Source organism: Parambassis ranga, chromosome 4 (genome assembly GCF_900634625.1).
Source record: "Parambassis ranga chromosome 4, fParRan2.1, whole genome shotgun sequence".
Classification (NCBI taxonomy): domain Eukaryota; kingdom Metazoa; phylum Chordata; class Actinopteri; family Ambassidae; genus Parambassis; species Parambassis ranga.
In genome coordinates, this window is record NC_041025.1 from 9887935 (window position 1) to 9908673 (window position 20739).

The window sequence follows — 20739 nt, forward strand, 5'->3', positions numbered from 1 at the left end:
CAGTCTCTCTTTTATACATATATACATATATAAATATATATAGATGAGAACTGTCCTGTATATAACAGTAATGTAGCAATAAATGTGCCATTTTTAATAACAGATTATACCTTTTCCAATGTCTGGCTTTTGAATATTGTACACATAAAAAGGAAAATAAAGGAAACCATTGAAATAAAGGGTTTACTGCAGTTTTGAAAATGAATCTGTTCATGTTTTCCAAAGGGAACAAAGATTTTGTTACAGCTGTGAGGATAACAAATGCGCCTTATTAAAATTCTCAAGAGTCAAAGAGGTTTATTGTCATGCGCAGTACTCATAATGGATCATCCAACAATAAAGTGCTTAACATGACAGGTAGGGAAAATACAAAATAAAGAGCCTAGTGTTATCAGGTATGTAAGGTTGATACTTAATAATGCTTTGGATTTCATGAAGTCAGCGTGCAGGACTTACCTTTATCTGGATGGCTGTTAAACACAGCTCAGTGCTGAAAACGTGTCTTTAAATGTGACCTGAAAAGACCCTGAGCCGATGCACGCAGCCGTGGACGTGTGCTGGTTAGTTTTAAACAGGCATTCGCAGGGGCAGCCCTGCCAGGGTCCTAACGGCAGTCTGCTAGTAAACACTTCAAGAGCTACAAGAAGGTCAGAATGGTCCAAAACATACTAAACAAAATCGTCGGTGCCAAATACATTTCTGTTCTGAGGACATGGTAAGTGGAATCAGTAAGGAGAGGAATGCAGCCCTGCACGTAGTTTTGTGAGCTGTAGCCATGTTGACAGTGGTGTTATTAACGCCCATGTGTCCTTCTGTGTGACCCGTTTAGCTTGCTTGCTAACTTTAGCTTAGCCCGCCTGTTTATTTGTCAAGGACTTGTGCTAGTTAGCATAGTCTAGTTCGCGGCGTTAATTAGCATTCAGATATGAAAGAGGTTAGGTATGATAGCTGCATATTTTTGAAAATGAATGTTAATCTAAATACCTGCTTTTAGTCGACTATATCAGTATTTACACATTTCACTTGCAAAACTACTCACATTTGAGCAAATAGATTCCTTAATAATGTAGTTGACTACATTATTAGCCTTACATATTGTTGTGCAAAATAATTCTGTATAGTATACATAATTCTTATTTATATATTTATTATTTTTAGTGGTCACATTTATTTTATACCTCAAATATAATTGGCTTTACAGTAGGCACTGCATGGAATTTATGCCAGACAAAGTGGGTGTATTTCTAATTTTTACTTTATTTATGACGTTTATTGTTAAATGTATTATATAAGAAATGAATACATTACTTCATTAAGTAATTTAATTAAGATTTTTTCATTGTGTCTACAAAGTCATATTTAAGATAATTTAATTTTCATTTCTCAAAGCCTTGTCTGCACTTGTTTTGTTTAAGCCAACTTCTCTTGTCTGCAAGCTTCCGAATATATATATTTCAGCATTTTCTTACTTTTTTTTTTAAACCCAAAATGTCCTGGAAACAGTCCTATTGGTATTAAAATATAAAAGTGTGGGTGCTGATTGTGGTTATATTTCTCTCATTTATGCCTGTGTTTCCCTCCTTCTAGGGTACCAAACCTGGTCACATGGGGAACAGTGGGTGGCGTGGCACTCGTTCACTTCACAGACTGGCGATTAATTCTTGACTATGTGCCATACATTAGAGGAAAATTTAAGAATGATGAGTAACATCGCCTCTAAAATGTAAGTGTATTGTTACTATAACAATCACACATGTAAGTGACCTTTGACAGTCAGCTCTGAGTTGGATTGCATATTAGCTTCAGCCCCACCTATGCACACAGATAAGACGCATCTGGCAGTTTGGTAAAAGCTCTGCTTGTGTGTCTGCACAGGTACAGTCAGCCCCATGCTGAGGTCAGAAATGCATCTGCACATCTACAGTGCTCACTAACCAGGCTGTGAATATAGATGACAGAAATCAAGCAGCACATCAAAGTGATTGGGTTCACATTGTGCAATGGTTTCAGTTTCAGACTCTGAGAAGAAAACAAGGTTTAAATGAGGCTTACCATTCACACATCATTATGTAAAACCAGTTTCCCCACCAGACAGTCAGAACAGATGAAGCTGCACGGAGGAGCAGTGAAACATTTTCAAGGAAACTTTACAAGTCCAGTTGCTCGCTTCAACCTTCTGAACATTTTTCTTATCACAGTTCTCACCGTAATATTATAGTAATAATACTCCAACCTATATACCAAATAATATCCATCATGTGGTAGTATTGTATTTGTTAAGATTTGCCATGTAACTGTTGTCTTCCTCACCATCACCCCCTCCTTTAAACCCTGTGTGGATGTAGTAGTAGCCATTGGTTATATTATATTAACATTTAATGATGGGAAATTTTTTTAAAAACATTCAGAGCTGTGTTTTTCTGTACATTCTGCTAATGAATGGGCCATGTGTCTGCCTGCAGGACCAGAGCTTGGGCATGGGCTTACGCAGCTCAAGTTTAAGTGGGATGCTCTGTCTCAACAATCTTTCACTGGGGGCTTGTTAGGAGTTCGGACTTCCGGATGCATTCTGTAAAAAAATGCTCTTTTGTACCAGTATTATCACTTGTCAATAAATCTTTAATTTGACCTGATGTGTCCAGTTATTCTGTAAATTGCCAGTTGCATAATCAGATGTTTTTTTCTGTGTGTATGATTCTCTCTTTAAATCTTTAAATTACATTTTGTTTGTTTTACATTTGAACCGTTTTTTTTTTACTTTTAACTGTAAAATCAGAGCGAAATAAAATGTTATTAAAAGATAATGCTTCTAAGGGTGTAATTCAAAAGCAATGAATTTCAGATAGTAGTTTTAGACTACCTGCAAACCATGGATACGACGGTTACGCTCCGGCCTTATGCTCATGTTATCAGCCAGACTGCTGCGAAATTTGCGTGGATAATGTCTTTCATTTCTAACATCGAAGGGGGAGGGGACTGAAAGAGGAGAGGGGAGAAGGGATTTAACATAGCGAGAGGGAGAAAGCGAGATAGTGTCTTCAAGATGGATAAAAACGAGTAAGTACATCATCTAAAGGGCAATAAAACCATCAGCAAGGGCTTTAACTGTAACTGTAGCGTTTAATGCATGATGTGTCGTTTCCCTGATATATTTGGAAAGTATGTTTATCATCGATTAGGTAAATGTGGTCTCGCATTCTGCAAATGGCAATGCTGCAGTCTTCAGCAGGATGTCCGTCTTTTTAACATCCCTGTAGAACGCTTTAATGATCCTGTTATTTACAGCGTATATGGAATTAACCATGGAGTCGATACTGCGTCGACTGAGTGTAATATCGACATTAGATTGCAGACCTGCTAATAACATGAATACACATCCATGTTTATTTTTCTGCAGTCTTGTTATATTGTATACGCAAACCCTGCATAGATGCATGACATGCTTATAAAATGGTGCCTGTGAAATCGCGGAGATCTACTTTGTTCATTGATAAAAGCCGGCTCCAGGTCTGAATGACAACGGTCGGCATTGTCGTGGTGAAACGGCTCCGGTTTCACGGAGCTTACATAAAACTGGCGTGTTTAGGTTTACACGCCTCGCGTGAGGTCTGTGTTTCACTGCATCTGTTAGAGTTCATTATTCGGCAGCGTTCGTGGCTGTTGTCACCGCCGCTTCGTGATTACTGTTCACGGTCTATTTGTAGCTGAAGCCTAATTTATGTTTCCCATAGGTTAACGTTACTGTGGCGGTAGACGCGAGCGTCGAGTTAGCAAGATTAAGAAGTGGCACTTCCGGAAGATTATTTCAAATTAAAATAACTCACAATTTAACTCGACGTTTTTTCCACTGAAAAAAAGATGCAAGGTCAAGAATGATTCAGATACGTTCAGAAAATGAATATATAGGAGAAAATGTAATATCATGTACTACAGTGTTTTAAAAGTACACTTTACACTGTTTGACTAGTGTTTATCTGGCTATGTCCATTTCTCTTTACTACGTATTATTGTATTAATTGTATTAATTGAAGTCACCGGAAAGGGCGGAGTTTTGTAAATATGGCTTTATTCCGCGGTAACTTTCATTTATTGCTTTTATTTTGAAGCCTGACTTCCCTGGCTTCCTGTCTTGTACCGACTGTCTCGCGGTGCGTCGACTCGCGCCGCGCCGTCCTCTTTTCCTTGCGGATGTAGCCGTCGTGCCTCAGCGAGACGGGCAGGTAGTGATGTGGCTAAAGTCTGCGGCGGAGCGATCTGTTCGACGACAAAGAAATGAGATGTTGTTAGCAGGGAGATCCCATTACAGAGGGCGCATGTAGTAATATGGTCGAAACAAAAGCGTAAGAAGCGATAGGCCCGCTGTCCAAAAAAGCGACACATTAACTAAAAATCCAACCTGCTTCTTTACACTAACTTGTTAGCAGGTTTATACGCTACTCGCGTGGGAAATGGAGAAGAAAAGGTGGGATTGCGCTGCTCTCCCCAAGGGCTGGAAAATGGAAGAAGTGACCAGAAAGTCGGGTTTGTCAGCTGGAAAGAGCGATGTCTATTATTTTAGGTACTGAACGACCGGAGCGTTGCAAAACTTGTAGTTGCACGAGACACAGAGGTTGCGGACGGAAACAAACAAGAGTATGATCAGGGTGGTCGGTATAAAGTTTGGGGAGGGGAGGGGGATCCGTTTGTAGCAGGGCAGGGAGGCCAGCCAGGCCATCTCCTCTCTCAATTGTTGCAATAATAAGGACACTGTGCAGGCCAGTGATAGCAGCAGCAGCCGCTCCCGCCTGACCAGGCCTTCTGATCCATGCAGTGTAACACTCTTTATTTCCCACTGACGTGTATCAACAACGCCAGATTTGTTTTCATTTAGCAGAGGAGAAGAGCAAGATGAGGAACAGAGGCAAGAGAGGGGGGAGGCGGGTCGGTTGTATAGTTTGTGGTAGGCTAACTGTACTGATCATACTATCATACTGATGTGAACTGTGGTGTGTGATGTAAGATACATTTGCATGAGTTACTAGCACGTATCCACCCACAGTTGTTCTCATTGCTCAGGCTACAGATACAGTGGTGGAGCTACGATGTTTCTATTTTGAAACATGTGGCCAGGTGTTAGTTCTGCCATGTTTACATTGTGTTCACCAGTCTGTAGACGATATGACCTGTTTACTTGTACTGTACTGAGATGTGTGCAGCTGTTAATAGATGTCAGGGCTCGGGGAGAGTGTTCATGATCAGATGCATCCATTTCACAAAGTATTGTTAACGTGGTTTCAGTGTGATCGCTCATCTGATTGTGTCTTGCTTCTGTTTGCTTTTGACTTGTTGCATGTTTGTGTGTTTCTGTCTGCTGCTGGTCAAGTGTGACTTGTTTGTTTTTTTTGTCTACTTGCCTTCATTCCTGTTTGTTTTTCATTCTAGATGTGTTTTGATGTTGTTTTGCAACAGGTTTACAGTGTTAATGTTTCTTATGTCTCCACCTGCCACACTAGTCCATCTGGGAAGAAGTTTCGGAGCAAGCCTCAGCTGGCCCGTTACCTCGGAAACCAGATGGACCTCAGCTCTTTTGATTTTCGCACGGGGAAAATGCTGATGAGCAAGCTGAACAAGAACCGTCAGAGGATGCGATATGATAACAACAGCCAGAACAAGGTGAGACAAACAGGACCGTGACTAATCGCCACAATTGAACAGAATATCACAGATCCAGATCAGGTTCCATCCCCATCCCAACAACTAGAGACCAATCATTGTTTGACTGCATGAAGCATGAAAGACATGTGATGTTTGTCCATTTAAAATTTGATATCATAAATCAAGAATGTTCCAGTTTGGCATAAAGTATAGTATAGGTTATAGTTACATCACTAACACCGACATGGTCGTCAGCGTGACTCAAGTTACCTCATAACTCCAAAATGAGGTTAAAAAAAAGTTAGCCAACTCTGTAGGAGCCACTGTGGGAGCATCTGTTATGATTTCATTCATCAGACATTTGGGTGTGTAGTGTTTCTAATTAGGTGTTTTACACAATCCCATACTTACTCAGCGTTATGCCAAATTCTGACTATCATGGCTCACAGAGTTAATAATCAGTAATACTGAAAGTAAAGTGCGCACACAGCCACTGCCTTACAAATATTTTCTCTTTTGCCTGTCTTGAAAGCATAAATCTCTCTGATGCTATTGAGTCTCACACTGTCAGCGACTCAAATGGGCTTCATGAGCCCAACGGGTGGCCGTGGGTTCTTTCAGATGTGACTGCATCAGTTCGTTAGCTCTCATGCAGGCCTCTGAAAGCTGAATGGGATGCTCTTGTATGGTTGTAATCAAAGCTTTCTCTTGTCCTTCATGGCCTCATCTTCCCTCTGTGTTTCATTTTTCTTAGGGTAAACCAGACTTGAATACATCACTCCCAGTCAGACAGACGGCGTCTATTTTTAAGCAACCTGTTACCAAGGTTACCAACCATCCCAACAACAAAGTGAAGACAGATCCTCAGAAAGCTGTGGATCAGCCCAGACAGGTAACGTCCAATAACCGTTAACATCATGGCGTACAAACCAGAAATGTGTGTCTGATATCTGATAGTATAAATTATCACACCAGAAGTTAGCACAGTGTGTAAAGAAAGGTGCGCATGAGAAACTGGATGAACCAGAATTCAGTGTAAATCAGTAAATGGAGAGGTTCCCTCCAGCAAAAGCTACAGTGTTGGTTTAATGGGTTGGGTTTTTTTTTATCAAAACTGCCTAAAGCTGACATGTTTCTTTTTTTGTCCATAGTTATTTTGGGAGAAGAAACTCAGCGGTCTTAATGCTTATGACATTGCAGAAGAGCTGGTGAAAACAATGGAACTGCCTAAAGGCCTACAAGGTAAAAAAGTGTTATTGTGGTATTTCTCATAATGTTTATATCTCTTTAAAATATGTGCTATCCAACACGCTGCTTCCTCAGGTGTTGGTCCAGGCTGCACAGACAAAACTCTCCTGTCGGCCATAGCGAGTGCTCTCCACACCAGCGCTGCTCCGATCACCGGGCAGCTGTCAGCTGCTGTGGAGAAGAACCCAGGAGTCTGGCTCAACACTGCGCAGCCACTGTGCAAGGCCTTCATCGTCACGGACGAGGACATCAGGTGAGTGATGCTGAGCCTGTTTCTGAAATGTGTGCATATATGTGGGGATTTCATAAACATGTGCACCTAAACCTTTCCTTGCTGTAAATAAAGCAGCGTGGGGGCTGGTGATCGAGTTCTAGTCGTTATTCTTTACATCTTTCATGATGTATGTACTTGGAAATAGACAGACAGAACAGACAGATTGCCCCAGCAATGTGCGCACAAAAGCTGGTGGTCAGATCGCTGGCACACAAGTGTCTAGTGTCTGAAAAAAGGTCTGTCAGTTTCCTGTTTTAATCTCTTCAATTTCATGCTAAAATTTTGCACGCCGTGTGCAAACAGGAAATGACAGTTAAGGCTGTGGGAATAATGCCAAACCTGTTATCTCGTGGCACTTCCTTTTTTACATTAATTTTAATATGCAGAACACTTATCTTTTGGAAAAATATATCTACTAAATAAACTTGGTTCTTTCACCAATCTCTGATCACCCTCGTGTTTACAGGATTTGCGGCGTTCTCGAGGAGTGGCTGCTGATCTTTGTTTAAAAAAATAAAAATAAAAACGCACCATCTGCTCTGTGCTTTTTCACTGCCTGTTGTGGGCACCTGTAACTGCCAAATGTAACAGCTTCCTGTTGTGTTTATGTGTAGGAAACAGGAGGAGCTGGTGTACAGTGTGAGGAAAAGGCTTGAGGAGGCACTCATGGCGGATATGTTGGCCCACGTTGAAGAGGCTGCCAGCGAGGCGGAGGCCCTGAAGGAGGAGGGTAACGGCAGTGAAGACATGGAGAGTGTATAGCACAGGTTGGTGAAGCATTAATGACGTTTATGAGGGGCACATAGATGCTGTGTAGCAATTTAAAGAAGCACAGAATAGAGTAAGGACCATTTATTTAAATGTGTTTTTAATTGGTGCTCATGTTTCTTTCTCCTTGTAGGTTTTTGCAGAGTCCAGGAGGACTTGTTCGACACCTCCACTCATGACCATGAACAGTAGGACCCCTATTCCAGTCCAACCCTGAAGTTCTGTCCCTGATTATCTTCACGTAACTTGAGCCTGACCTCGTTCATCTGACCCCTCCTACAAAAGCACCTCAAGTCTCGTTCATCACTCACTCCACTGGATGGGACTCCTGGAACGTGTCTCTGAGCCCACAAGATTTTTTGATGAGTAAACATTTTTAGAAGTAAATTAAGAAACAACAGACATTAGAATAACTGCAGTGTGTCAAATTCAGCGTTCAGTGATAGGTGATTTTTCTACTCTAAGGCTTTGGATGGGTTTGTACTTTTTGCGACAATCATGTCAACTCCAAACATTTTATGTCAGCAAAAAGTAAAATCGTGTACTGTTCAGGCAGATTTGGAATGAATGTTTTATATTTTTGGCATCTCTTGAATTTTACGATGTACTCCAAGAGTATTCTGACACCAACATACACGCAGGCACTCTTTTCTAGTGGACCCAGTTTACTGTATAAGTAGAGCTAAATGGTGTCAGGCCCGACCTGCAGGTGGCTGGTGTTACTAATAGAGATGGTGTAGTTTAAAGTTTGAGTGTATCTATTGGAGAGTTTTTTATAGTTGGAAATATTATCTTTTGTGTCAGCTGTGTCGTCCTATGAGTCACGTACAGTATTGACCAAAGAGGAGACGTGTCATTCTGACTTTTTGCCATAAAGCCCTGCTGTTAATACATTGAAAAATATGAGAGCAGTGTGCATACCAGGGGCTGAGCGTAGTGGGAGAGAAATGACTTAAAACCTCTTTCTGGGTGTACAGTTATTACTGTTTTTTAAATCATCATTACTATAGGTGCTTACTGATGTTGTGAGACAATGCTACTTACGGCTTTGTTAGTGTCACAGCTTCAGTCCATTTATTTTGTTACCACACACACGTGCTGCCTCCTCTTAAACCCACGCACAGTAAACTACAGTGTACATGTAATGTCATTTAGTACCTGAGGATTATTTTTTTTTTGTATTTTTATCCCTGTTTGATGAATAATAAATACATTCAGCTGAAGTCCCCTTCACAACATCAGCAGGCTGATTGCCAAAATAAATTTGATTGTATTACTTATTAAAATGCGTCGGTATGTCACTAAATCTGCTTATGGTGTTTTGATTTCTGTTGCATTTAAATGTCACATTGTCACTTTCCATAGGGCTGCCCTGCCTGGCAATAACTCCACACATCCAATCACTGCATCCTCCTGCAGATTAACAGTTAACCTGACAGTCCTCATGTCTTTATGAGAGACTGGACAAAGTGCAGAGCACTGTCATCTGGACAGAAGGCAGAGGGACAGTCGATACCGGCTGTGTGGTTGATGTTTTAAATGATGCCTCAACTTGTAAAGTTTTAAAGATGGTAACGCTGGAATTATACAGCAAGGTAGGACATTTTAATTTAGATGTTTTTTTTGTTATTTGGTGCAGATCCAACTGTTTTTTGGGTCCTTTAATTAAGAAGAACATTTTAGAGACAGATTTTTCTAGTGTTTGCTATCTTGCTATCTTTTTTTAGGTGCTCCTGTGCAAAAAATCGTATTCATTGGCATCCATTTGGTTCCTAACTTCTTTTGCATGTGTGTCTTTGTGTTACTGTTAATGATCGAAGCTCTGCTAAAACCTTTATCCTTATATTGATGGCAATATATCAGATTGTGCCAACAAGTTATTTGTAAAGTTCACATATTAAGTGTATGTTGGTGGTGAATAATTGCTAATCCCTGCAGGCATTTTTTAAAAGAGGATGACCAGTGTTAATTTTTAACACAGTTTAGGAGCCTTTTATGCTGATGGGTGAATGTCTCGGCAGGGTGGGGCCAACATCTATGACAGAAGCTAAAGTACCGTGTAATGAAAGCGTATCCTAGAATGTCAGCTTCTTCTAGTATGTCTGTTATGTTTGTTCCTTTGTTAGGGGGAGAGTGTGTGGGTTCCTGACCCAGATTCAGTTTGGATTTCAGCCCACATCCTCCAGGACTACAGGCCTGGGGACAAACAGCTGCTGCTACAACTCCCAAATGGAAATGTAAGACAGACCTGGCATTAATGGGGACACACGGCTCAAAATGTTCGAAACATGCATTTGCTCCATCTCAGAGCTGTAACCTCCCTTTCTACTGATAGGAGGTCCAGTACCCGGTGGACTCCCCCTCCAACCTCCCTCCGCTGGGAAACCCAGACATCCTGGAAGGCGAGAATGATCTGACAGCTCTCAGCTTTCTCCATGAGCCAGCTGTGCTGCACAACCTGCGCGTTCGATTTCTGGACTACAACAGCATCTACACGTACTGTGGTGAGCACTGAAGAGGTGGATGATTACAGGAAACAGAAACAGATATCAGTGTTCAACTAACAGGGACAGCATGAGTCGATCTTTGAGACTTCAGATGAAATAAAGTCAGAGATGGGCAGCTCCCTCATGCTTCTGTCTGCACCATTAAAACTTTTAATGTTACAGTAGGTGAAAGGTTATAGGGAGGCAGCTTCTTGTAAAACTCATGTACATTATCTGCTGTTTGGTTGATTTTACAGATCTCTGTGTTCTTATTTTCTCTAATCTGCCTTTATAAAGTTTTCTTACTGTCCAGACTGTCATGCTGACATGTTTCCTGTTTCCTCAGGTATTGTGTTAGTGGCCATCAATCCCTATGAGCAGCTCCCCATCTATGGAGAGGAGGTGATAGATGCTTACAGTGGTCAGGACATGACCGACATGGAACCTCACATCTTTTCTGTGGCAGAGGAAGCTTACCGCACTATGATCAGGTCAGGACAGGGGGCCAGAGTCATTCAGAAGTTTTCCTCAAATCCTAAGAAAGTATTTGTATCAAAGTGAAGTATTAAAGTGAATTTCCTGATTTTCTCTCTGACTAAAAGAGCAGCTTATTGTTGATACAATGCAAACACACACGTAAATTCTTCCCATCAGTGCCACAAAGCACTGACTAGTTGCTTCACATCAAAACTACCCTAAGGGGTTTTGTTAGTCCCACTGTCTGCGTATGTCCACAGGGAGGAGAAGAACCAGTCCATTATCATCAGTGGGGAGTCTGGCTCAGGTAAAACCGTCTCTGCCAAATTCACCATGCGATACTTTGCTGTGGTCGGAGGAGCAGCGAGGCAGACCAGCGTGGAAGAGAGGGTCCTGGCATCTAACCCTATCATGGAGGTAAAGTGTTTCCTCAGGTGTGTTTTTTTATTACACACCTACATTACAGTTACATACAAAGTGTTATCCTGTGTTTTTGTCTGCAGTCCATTGGGAATGCTAAAACTACTCGAAATGATAACAGCAGTCGTTTTGGGAAGTACATAGAGATTGGCTTTGGCAGGAAGGGGGACATCATCGGAGCAAACATGAGGACCTACCTGCTGGAGAAGTCCAGGGTCGTCTTCCAGGTAAACTCTCACTGTCCTGGACTTGTTTGAGGCATACTAGAATCTTATTTGTTTTCTTCGATTACTAATTGACATTTTTGTGTGTGTAAGGCATCATCAGAGAGAAACTACCACATCTTCTATCAGCTGTGTGCCTCCAGAGAGCTGCCTGAGATGAGGTCCCTCAAACTGGGTGAGACACAGGTTCAGTGCTTATCATAATATCCACATACACTGCATGTAGACTGATGTGCTCTGTGTTCAACAGATGCACCTGAGCATTTCCGCTACACTAACCAGGGAGAGGAGATGCTGATACCTGGTACTGATGACATGTCAGACCTGGAGCGCACTCGCAATGCTTTCACCATCCTGGGTAGAGTATATGATTTTATATTTGTGTGTGTGCAATATACATTTAAAGATTTGCCATTTTTTATGCTGAAATTGCAGGTGTGCCTCCTAACCAGCAGATGGAGCTCTTCAGGATCCTGTCTGCCATCCTGCATTTGGGAAATGTCAACATCCAAGCCAGTGGGAGAAGTTCTGACCGCAGTTACATTGATGTAATCATTGTTTTTCTTTTCTCTTAGATCATCATCAGATAACATATCGGTGCATGTTAACCCTTTGTTATTTGGTTCTCAGGCAGAGGACTGCTCCCTGGCTGTCTTCTCTAAGCTGCTGGGAGTTGAGGGGTCTCAGATGGCTCACTGGCTGTGCCATCGCAGACTGGCTGTAGGAGGAGAGATGCTGGTGAAACCCATGTCTGGTCAGCAGGCTGTAGAAGCTAGAGACGCACTGGCTAAACACATTTATGGTCAGCTGTTTACATGGACTGTTCAGAGGCTCAACTTAGCCCTGCGCTCCCAGAGAGAACGGGCCAGATCCTACATAGGGGTGTTAGACATCTATGGGTGAGTGAATGAACTCTGAGGTGTGCAGTCTTTATGTTGTGCATTGACAGAACTGTCTCCTGGTGCAGGTTTGAGACCTTTGAGCGGAACAGTTTTGAGCAGTTCTGTATAAATTATGCGAATGAGAAGCTGCAGCAGCAGTTTAACAGAGTAAGTCACAGCACAGCAGTCACATTTTTGTTGTTTCTTGTTGATTTTTTAACTTCACTTTTTATGTTATTTCTTTTTGTAGCACGTGTTCCAATTGGAGCAGGAGGAGTACCTCCGGGAGGAGCTGGCCTGGAACAGGATTGAGTTCAGTGACAATCAGCAGTGCATCAATCTCATAGAAGGACACCTGGGAATGTTGGACCTGTTGGATGAGGAGTGCAGGGTCTGTAATGTCTTCACTGCCATGTTCTGTCTTTTCAAAGTCTCCTCCTCCCTCTGTTGTTACATCTTTGTGTGTGTGTGTGTGTGTGTGTGTGTGTGTGAATGATCCAGATGCCTAAAGGTTCAGATGAGAACTGGGTGCAGAAGCTGTACGACCAACACCTGACCAGCAAGCCCCATCCTCACTTTCGGAAACCTCGCATGTCCAGCAGCGCCTTCATCGTCCTACACTTTGCTGACACGGTGACTGACCAATGAGTTGAAAGTGATTTGTATGTCTGTGAAACAACTTGTGACACTGACACAAGTTGTTTCTCTTTAAATCAGGTGCAGTATGAATGTGAAGGCTTTTTAGACAAGAATCGAGACACGGTCTTTGAGGAGCTCATAAACATTCTCAAAGCAAGTCAGGTACGTATGTGATAAAAAAGTCTCACAGTTGCATCTTTGACAAGGGCCTCATTAACGTGTGTGTGTCAGTCTGAGCTGGTGGCTGAGTTGTTCCAGCAGCAGGGAAATGCGCCGCCTGTGGCCAATGGAAGCATCCGCTCAGGGAAACGGGCCACCAGAGAACATAAGCTGACTGTAGGCTTCCAGGTCAGACAGGCTTCCCTTTCTGCATTCACTTTCAATTATTTTTCAGTTTCTAACAATTTTGCCTAACTTGTGGGGTTGCATTCTTTGGGCTTTGTTTTCTCAGTTCCGTCAGTCCTTACAGATGTTAATGGACACGCTGAACAGCACCACCCCGCACTATGTCCGCTGCATTAAACCCAACGACCTCAAACAGCCTTTCATGTAAGTCCTCATCTGGTTTGCCTTCATGGCTAAGCATTTAAAACATCAGTGTTAGTGCTGCATCATGTGATTGTTGCAGCTGCAGGTTAGTTGGAAACAGTTTCTACAAGACATCTTGATAGACTCGATAAGCGACTCGAAGCTCGATTCAGATTTAACAAAAAATGAGGTATAGCACTATGCCTATGAAGATTTTCAGTCATCCAGGTCAAGCTCTTCAGTGACACACACACATATACTGGGACATTAAACTCATATCATCTTTTGTTAGGTTTGACCCAAAGAGGACCGTCCAGCAGCTGAGAGCCTGTGGTGTGCTGGAGACTATTCGAATCAGTGCAGCAGGTTATCCATCCAGGTACTTCACAGACATCACATATCTGTTGTGTATTATACGAACAGGTTGGAGGTGCCCTGACTCTTGTACTAAACTGAGATTTCTGTGACAAATCTGTATCCAGATGGACGTACGAGGAGTTCTTCAGCAGATATCGTGTGCTTCTTCAAGGGCCTCAAAACCAGGAGCAGGCCCAGGCCTCCTGTAGACAGGCCCTGCCTCAGCTCATCCCGGACACAGACCAGTACTGCTTTGGAAAAACCAAAGTGTTTTTCCGTGCTGGTCAGGTGGCCCTTCTGGAGAGGCTGAGATCAGAGAGGCTGCGTCTGGCTGCTGTGATCATCCAGAGTCGGGTCAGAGGATGGCTGGCACGGACCAGATATGCCAGGATCCTATGGGCAACCATCACAATACAGAGATACAGCAGAGGAGCTCTGGCGAGGCGGTGAGGAGAGAAAGTGACATTTGTATGCTGTTACATAGATTCTCCCTTCCAAGTTCTTGCTAATGTTGTAATGATTTCCCACTTCATCACATATTTGTAGACTGGCTCTGAACCTGCGCTACACTAAGGCTGCTATAGTCATCCAGAAGACATACCGCATGGTGGTGGTCAGACAGCTGTTCCTCATGATCCGACAGGCCACCACCACTATCCAAGCCTTCACCAGGGGCACGCTGGCACGCCGTAGATACAGACTGGTCGGCACCTCTTTAGTTGCTCTGTGAAAATGTGTAGTTGAAACATCTGATTAAGCAACTTGCTGAAAATACTTTAAAATGTCTCACTTTAGTTGGTGGCAGAGAGGGCAGCCGTTCTGCTCCAGGCGAGGGTGCGTGGGTGGCTGGCAAAGAAGGCGTACAGGCGAGTGCGTGCAGCGGTCGTGTTCATGCAGTGCTGTGCACGCCGCAGGGCTGCCAGGAGAGAGCTGCTGAAACTGAAGACAGAGGCCCGCTCAGTGGAGAGGTACAGAGAGCTCAACAAAGGCATGGAAGTCAAACTGATGCAGCTGCAGCTGAAAGCAGACCAAGAGGTGGGCGAAGGATTTTATCCTCTGTGTGATTATATGAAGCACTAAACTGCTGCGTGACGAGGCTGTTTTATTACTAACATGATGAAGTACTTTCTTCTGTGTGTGTTCAGGCCAGAGAGTGTGCTGCTTTGAGAGAGGCTCTTAATGCAGAGCGAGAGGCCTCCAGTGCAGAGCTGGAGGCTCTGAGAGCAACGATACAGAAACTAGAGAGCCAGAAACAAGAGAAGCCTCAGCCCGGCCCTGTTATCAGTGAGAAGGAGGTGGAAGAGAGGAGGAGAGCTGAGGGGAAGGCTGCCCAGGAGATCCTTCAGCTCAAACAAGTAGGCCTACAGGGAATCACTTGATGCAGTTTGCTGCTATTTTTTTTAATAATCCTGATTGTGTTTTCACTCTTGAAGGAGCTGCTGGTGCTGCAGACAGAGAAGGACGGCATGAACAGAGAGAGGGAGGAACTCTCTGCTCGTTTGCTTCAACAACAAAAAACGCAAGAAGGTATAAGTCAGTTGATGCTGCTTGGTTTTTTTCCTCACATGCTGTATCTCACACACTTCCTTACTTCTCATGCATGTGTGTGTTCAGAGTGTGTGCATCAGGCTGTGTCACAGGCGAGTGCAGCTCTCAGTGCTGAGCTGGATGAGGAGAGGAGAAAGTATCAGGGTCTCCTGAGAGAGTTCACCAGACTGGAGCAGAGATATGACAACCTCAGGGAGATGAGTCTGCTCACTGAGGTTCACAACTAAAAATGACATTTTGATCAAAGGCTGCCATCTTGTTTGCATCATGTATACTTCTTTTTTTGTTCTCCTCATATGCAGCATAACAAAGGTCACAGAAGGACTGACTCTGCCCAGAGTCTGAGCTTTGAGCCTCTCTCTCCATCTCCGACTCCCCTGTCACCCCAGTCTCTCACCCCGCTCTCTCCGTCACCCTTCCCATCTGCCTTCCCCTCCCCGGAGGAGGTCCGCAGGGTCAGTGTGACGTCTCCTTGTCTGGAGCGAAGAGTCTCAATGTGGAGTGCTGATTCACCCATGGTAGGGAATTATAGGAGCTGAAAAAACTTTCCTCTATTTTTCTAAAAGTATGTTGGTGTAGGAAAAATGGTAAAATCACTATTATTAATATAATGTCGTCTCACTGTGCTTATGTTTGTGCTGACAGGAGCAGCTCATGGAGAAGATGGATGTGGCCAAAGATCCGGCAGTTAAGATGAAAGGAGAAGACCTGGCATATGCTTACGATGCCGTTCGAGTTGCCAACAAGTCAGTCTGTCCCTGACTGGTGTTTTACGATGCTGTCCCTTCTGTAACAAATCTTGTTTTATCTGTCTATGCCAGGTTTCTGGAGAGCCAGCTGCATAACCAGCGCACACAGTGGGAGGAGGAATTAGAGGCTCTGAGGTGCCAGCTCAGCCAGAAGATCTGTGGTTCCACCTCTGCTGCACAGGGACAGGTAGAGACTTTTTAACTGCAGCTTTACAGTCTGAGCAGGAAAGAACTGCTGAACGTATGTAGCCACGTAAAGTCATGTTTAGCATTATAACTGTTTTGGGCCCTTTTGCTTTTCCAAGTAATGCTTTCCACATATTGAAAGGTCAGTCGCTGCATTTACTGACCTCCAACAATTTTTTAATTGTCTTTGCAAAGGACCTGCAGGAGCTGCTAGAGGCCAGAGAGCACGAGTGTGTGAGGCTGAGGAAAGAGCTGAAGGAGCTACGAAACACTGTTTCCCTCAGACGGCTCCTGACACAAGGTGAGATTTCACCTCACTAATTCTCAGTGTGATTCTGTGAGAGTTCAATCATTTAAAGCAACACTTTGGAGTTTTTTTAGCCTCCAAAGTGTATTTCCAAAATGATGGTACATCAACTCACAATAGATTGAATGACTCCATTTTTGCTCGAGAGTGTCTGCACTGGCACTAGGAAAGTTTGAGGTTCGGGTAGGAACCCCTATCTAAAAAGGACTACAAAATGTTCCTACTTTACGGCGTACGTCACATCCACAAATGGAGGTGGAGGAGATGAAGAAAAGAAAAAGGGAGCACGATAACGCAAAAGTTTGAACAAGGATGAATATCTTTGTCTTTCACTCGCTGCCGAGGGCTGAAATTGATTGATGGTGACCCGACACTGTTACTGTTGGACCAGTAAGTAAAGTTAATTGCTAGCTGGAAGCTAACATGCTAGGTAATGGCTAGGTCTAATCATGACATGTTTGAGCACACAGCTCCAGCTTTGAAGGAGTTTGTCATTGTCCTCGTCTGCTAGTCAACAAACGTGTGTGTAGAAAAATGTTACGACAGTTGTAGCAGACAACAGCGTTCATCAGACTGTAAAGGGGCAATTCCTCTAAATCCTCCATAGTGTTGCTATGGAAATAGGAAATATTTGGTTTTAGAACATCATATTTCCGTTAAATCTGCATCGGTTTGTCTGTGCTGAGGTGTTTTCTCTCTCTAGCTTTGCCCTCAGCTTTGACTGTAGAGGATTCCTGTCCATATCAGCCTAAGCCAGCAGCTGTCACTGGTTTACTGGAATGTCGGAAAAGAGATGAAACCAAACTCATCAAGAACCTCATCACTGGTGAGACTGATTACTGCTCATCCTGCTCTACCTCCTCTCTGGAGTATTAACAGATGTACTGAGATCTGTAAAGAATTTAATATATTTTTAATCCTGTTCATCTGAAACATCAACCCAAGTGGTGTTCTCTTATATGTATGATGTACTTTACCACAGAGTACAATGACAATCTTTCAGAGTAAGTCTTGTGAAGCTGACACATGCCCTGGCCTTGTTTACTGTCTGTGCCTCAGACCTCCGTGTTGACGGCGGCCTGTCCCTGCCTCCTGGTCTGCCTGCCAGTGTACTCTTCCTGTGTATTCGCCAGGTCGACTGCAGCGGGGACCAAGCACGCACTCACTCACTGTGCAGCACCACTGTCACTGCTATGAAGGGTGCTCTGAAGGTAACATGAGCTCTGAACTTTCCTCAGAAGCCATATGGCTGAGGTTTAATGCATCGAGGCAGTTCATATCATGTCAGTAAAAGTGGCACAGACAAAAAGACACTGATGACAAACACTTTTATGTGAGTGTCTTTCTCTTAAAGGAAAAGATGATAAAGCCTGTCGAAAAATCAATTTTGTTCTCTCATACTACAACAGTCATCTTTTAATTTGATCATGTCAGTGTTGAATTTGTGACATCTCTGCCTGCAGAAACATGTTAATGACATCCGTATGACTGCTTTGTGGCTGAAGAACGCTTGGCTCTTGCTCAACCTGTTGACTCAGCACTCCCCAAAACAGGTATTGTCCATGTATTCTTCCCTTATTTAATATCTTTATCCTTAAAAACAGCAGTAAAAAAGATGATTTCAGTGCCATAATTTTAATTTTTTTGTGGACTAGATTTCCTTTCAGAGTCTCAACTCTAATGACCTGGTTCCACTGACCTCTGATCTGAGTGACTCTGTCCGCTCCCTGAGTGACCTCTGCATCCAGGCCTACCAGCAGCTCCTCTGCATCACCGAGACACACCTACAAAACATCATAGGTAGCAGCAAAGTAACAACTCCTCATGCTCTGCACCTCTACTGCTTGTTATTTATTTTCTGCTTTTCCCCCCAGTCCCTGCCATGTTGGAAAGTGAGACCATCCCAGGCCTGTCCGGAGCAGCGATAAAGCTGGTAGTGTCCAGGAAGCGAGCGGGCTCAGATCCTAGACCTGTAGGAGGAGATGCTCCCACTATGACCGCTGTGCTGAGGGAGCTCGGAGCCCTTCACAGCGCTCTGACCCATCAGGATCTGCCACCGTCACTGATCGAGCAGGCCTTCCACCAGCTCACCTACCTCATCTGTGCCTCTGCTCTCAACAGCCTGCTGCTGAGGAAAGACATGTGTAGCTGGAGCCGTGGCATGCAAATACGGTAGAAACAGGCTCTGATATCAGAATCAGAATCAGAAATTACTTTATTTATCCCCGAGGGGAAATTCTTGAAATACAAAATACTTTCCCATGTTAAAGGCTGAGTGAAATAAGAACCTGGACTTAGGTTTTATTTCAAATAATTACAGATCATGTCCTCTCCTTTGTCTTCTAGCTACAATGTGAGCCTGTTGGAGGAGTGGTTGCGGAGCCGAGGTTTACAGGCAGGGGGCGCTGTGGCTACACTGGAACCTCTGATCCAGGCAGTTCAGCTGCTGCAGGTGGGGAAAAAGAGTGAGGCAGATGCACAGGCCATCGTTCAGACCTGCACTGCCCTGTCCAGCCAGCAGGTGGGTCTGTTGTACAGTTTTATTTGTATTTTTTTCAAATATATATGTTATTCTGCATTTTCTGTAACTGCCTCCCTCTTTTATTTGACAGATAGTGAAAATCCTGACCCTTTACACTCCCCATAGTGATCTGGACGAAAGGGTCACACTAAATTTCATCCGCACCGTCCAGGTACTGTGTCTGGGTGTGAGATTTGATATCTTATATTAGAACAGTGCAGTCTCATGTGTGTGGTCTCTGTCTGTTTCAGGGGCTTCTCAAAGGCCGCTCTGACAGCCAGCCTTCACATATTCTAATGGATGTGAGGAGAGTGTTTCCTGTCACCTTCCCCCACGTGCCTCCACCCGTCCTCAGTGCTGAGCAGTTAGTCATCCCAGACTCACTCAAGATCTCCTTTCTACGCAAAGCCTAAAAACCAACATGCAGATATTATAAGCTTCTGCAAATTTAAGGAGAGATTTAAATTAGTATTAACTTTACTTATAATTAGAATTGGCCTGGTCACCGCCACAGTACATCTAAGCTGACTGACTAAAATTGTAAGAAAGCTAATGGACCAAAAGAGTTATTTTATTCTGAAAATGCAGCTATGTCTCTGTTCTGTTTGACAAACTGAGAATGACAAGAAGCTCTTTCCATATTTTATTGGAAGCTGAAACACAATGAGACCGCAGTCTCAGGAACCTCAACCCCCAATAGGAACAACCATAATAATAATATTAATAATAATAAAAAAAAATTAGAAACATCTTGTGTATAAAAAAATTCTCATGCGAGTACTTTGTACCACTACACATCATCAGTAATACATATTTATATATTCACAGACATTTGAAAATTAGAAAACAATAAGGAGAAAATATCAAAATAAAGGAGACAACCATTGGCACTTTAACATCAAATAATTATGCGTGCTGGCACAATAACATTTTTTTCTTTTTGTTTTTAAATTTGTTCCTATCATGCACCGATTCTGGAAGTACAGCGTCACTGTGCAGATGTGTGGTCTGTTCAGCAGTAAGAACAGATCAGGACAGATCATGCATGTCTGTCCGCCTGCAGACTGTGTGCTTTTCCTTGTGCTTCGTCTTTAACTTCTCTGTTCCAACCTGATAGCCCAAACACGCCTCTGATGGAAGAGGAATTTCCTCAACTTAAGTATCATTGTCAACAGCAATAAATATTGTTCGTGGCATTTTCAGCTATGTGACAGTTGTGTTATTAAAAGACTGTGCAGACCTACTCTTTGTATTTAAGATCGTGTGCACACCAGAGAGTTACACATATTTAGTTTCAATTTTATATGACACCAGTGTGCGAGTCAGAAAGTGACTCCTAATACAAATAATTACATCTCCAGTGTGTACATGGCCTTCCTCATACCTTTCAACCGTAGCTACATATCCAGACTGGGCACACATAATTACCAAGTGCCCAGTCACCCAGAGAAAAACATTCAAGTCTACAAAAAGAGCAGCAAACTTTACTCCA

The 20739-nt window shown here is 43.2% G+C and overlaps 3 protein-coding genes across 5 annotated transcripts; all 3 read left to right on the top strand.

Moving 5' to 3' along the window:
* Positions 1-614: 614 nt before the first annotated feature.
* Positions 615-2628, top strand: LOC114434703 (cytochrome b-c1 complex subunit 10-like). Of its 2 annotated transcripts, none has more exons than XM_028404051.1 (3): positions 615-715; positions 1588-1723; positions 2463-2628. In XM_028404051.1, the coding sequence occupies exons 1-2, from the start codon at positions 654-656 to the stop codon at positions 1706-1708; spliced, it is 183 nt and encodes a 60-aa protein (XP_028259852.1). In that variant the 5' UTR covers positions 615-653; the 3' UTR covers positions 1709-1723; positions 2463-2628. The 2 variants fall into 2 exon arrangements, with proteins under 2 accessions (XP_028259852.1, XP_028259853.1); XM_028404052.1 differs by lacking the exon at positions 2463-2628 and adding an exon at positions 1876-2456.
* A 362-nt stretch (positions 2629-2990) lies between these two features.
* On the top strand, positions 2991-9230 carry mbd3b (methyl-CpG binding domain protein 3b). Of its 2 annotated transcripts, none has more exons than XM_028404696.1 (7): positions 2991-3057; positions 5493-5652; positions 6389-6526; positions 6786-6876; positions 6958-7135; positions 7771-7923; positions 8058-9230. In XM_028404696.1, the coding sequence occupies exons 1-6, from the start codon at positions 3044-3046 to the stop codon at positions 7916-7918; spliced, it is 729 nt and encodes a 242-aa protein (XP_028260497.1). In that variant the 5' UTR covers positions 2991-3043; the 3' UTR covers positions 7919-7923; positions 8058-9230. The 2 variants fall into 2 exon arrangements, with proteins under 2 accessions (XP_028260497.1, XP_028260496.1); XM_028404695.1 differs by lacking the exon at positions 2991-3057 and adding an exon at positions 4251-4558.
* Positions 9231-9492: 262 nt separating this feature from the next.
* On the top strand, positions 9493-20208 carry LOC114434362 (unconventional myosin-Vb). Its single transcript, XM_028403553.1, has 35 exons — positions 9493-9519; positions 10051-10161; positions 10260-10428; positions 10757-10901; positions 11148-11304; positions 11391-11534; positions 11625-11706; positions 11782-11889; positions 11967-12079; positions 12162-12430; positions 12499-12580; positions 12663-12803; positions 12914-13045; positions 13130-13213; positions 13283-13399; positions 13503-13600; positions 13872-13958; positions 14062-14382; positions 14483-14639; positions 14732-14971; positions 15082-15291; positions 15370-15463; positions 15551-15699; positions 15787-16002; positions 16130-16230; positions 16306-16420; positions 16615-16720; positions 17430-17552; positions 17786-17937; positions 18190-18279; positions 18394-18526; positions 18601-18898; positions 19073-19247; positions 19339-19419; positions 19499-20208. Exons 1-35 carry the CDS (start codon positions 9493-9495, stop codon positions 19658-19660), a joined length of 4989 nt encoding a protein of 1662 aa, XP_028259354.1. The 3' UTR covers positions 19661-20208.
* The last annotated feature ends 531 nt before the right edge of the window (positions 20209-20739 follow it).

Excerpts from the sequence above, each read along its gene's own strand:
- mbd3b (XM_028404695.1), top strand. The coding sequence starts at position 4,449 with ATGGAGAAGAAAAGGTGGGATTGCGCTGCTCTCCCCAAGGGCTGGAAA. Across the intron at positions 5,653-6,388 it reads ATAACAACAGCCAGAACAAG|GGTAAACCAGACTTGAATAC; the intron begins GTGAGACAAACA and ends CATTTTTCTTAG. Across the intron at positions 6,527-6,785 it reads CTGTGGATCAGCCCAGACAG|TTATTTTGGGAGAAGAAACT; the intron begins GTAACGTCCAAT and ends TTTTGTCCATAG.
- LOC114434362 (XM_028403553.1), top strand. The coding sequence starts at position 9,493 with ATGGTAACGCTGGAATTATACAGCAAG. Across the intron at positions 13,400-13,502 it reads AGCTGACTGTAGGCTTCCAG|TTCCGTCAGTCCTTACAGAT; the intron begins GTCAGACAGGCT and ends TTGTTTTCTCAG. Across the intron at positions 18,899-19,072 it reads AGCCGTGGCATGCAAATACG|CTACAATGTGAGCCTGTTGG; the intron begins GTAGAAACAGGC and ends TTTGTCTTCTAG.
- LOC114434703 (XM_028404051.1), top strand. The coding sequence starts at position 654 with ATGGTCCAAAACATACTAAACAAAATCGTCGGTGCCAAATACATTTCT. Across the intron at positions 716-1,587 it reads ATTTCTGTTCTGAGGACATG|GGTACCAAACCTGGTCACAT; the intron begins GTAAGTGGAATC and ends CCCTCCTTCTAG.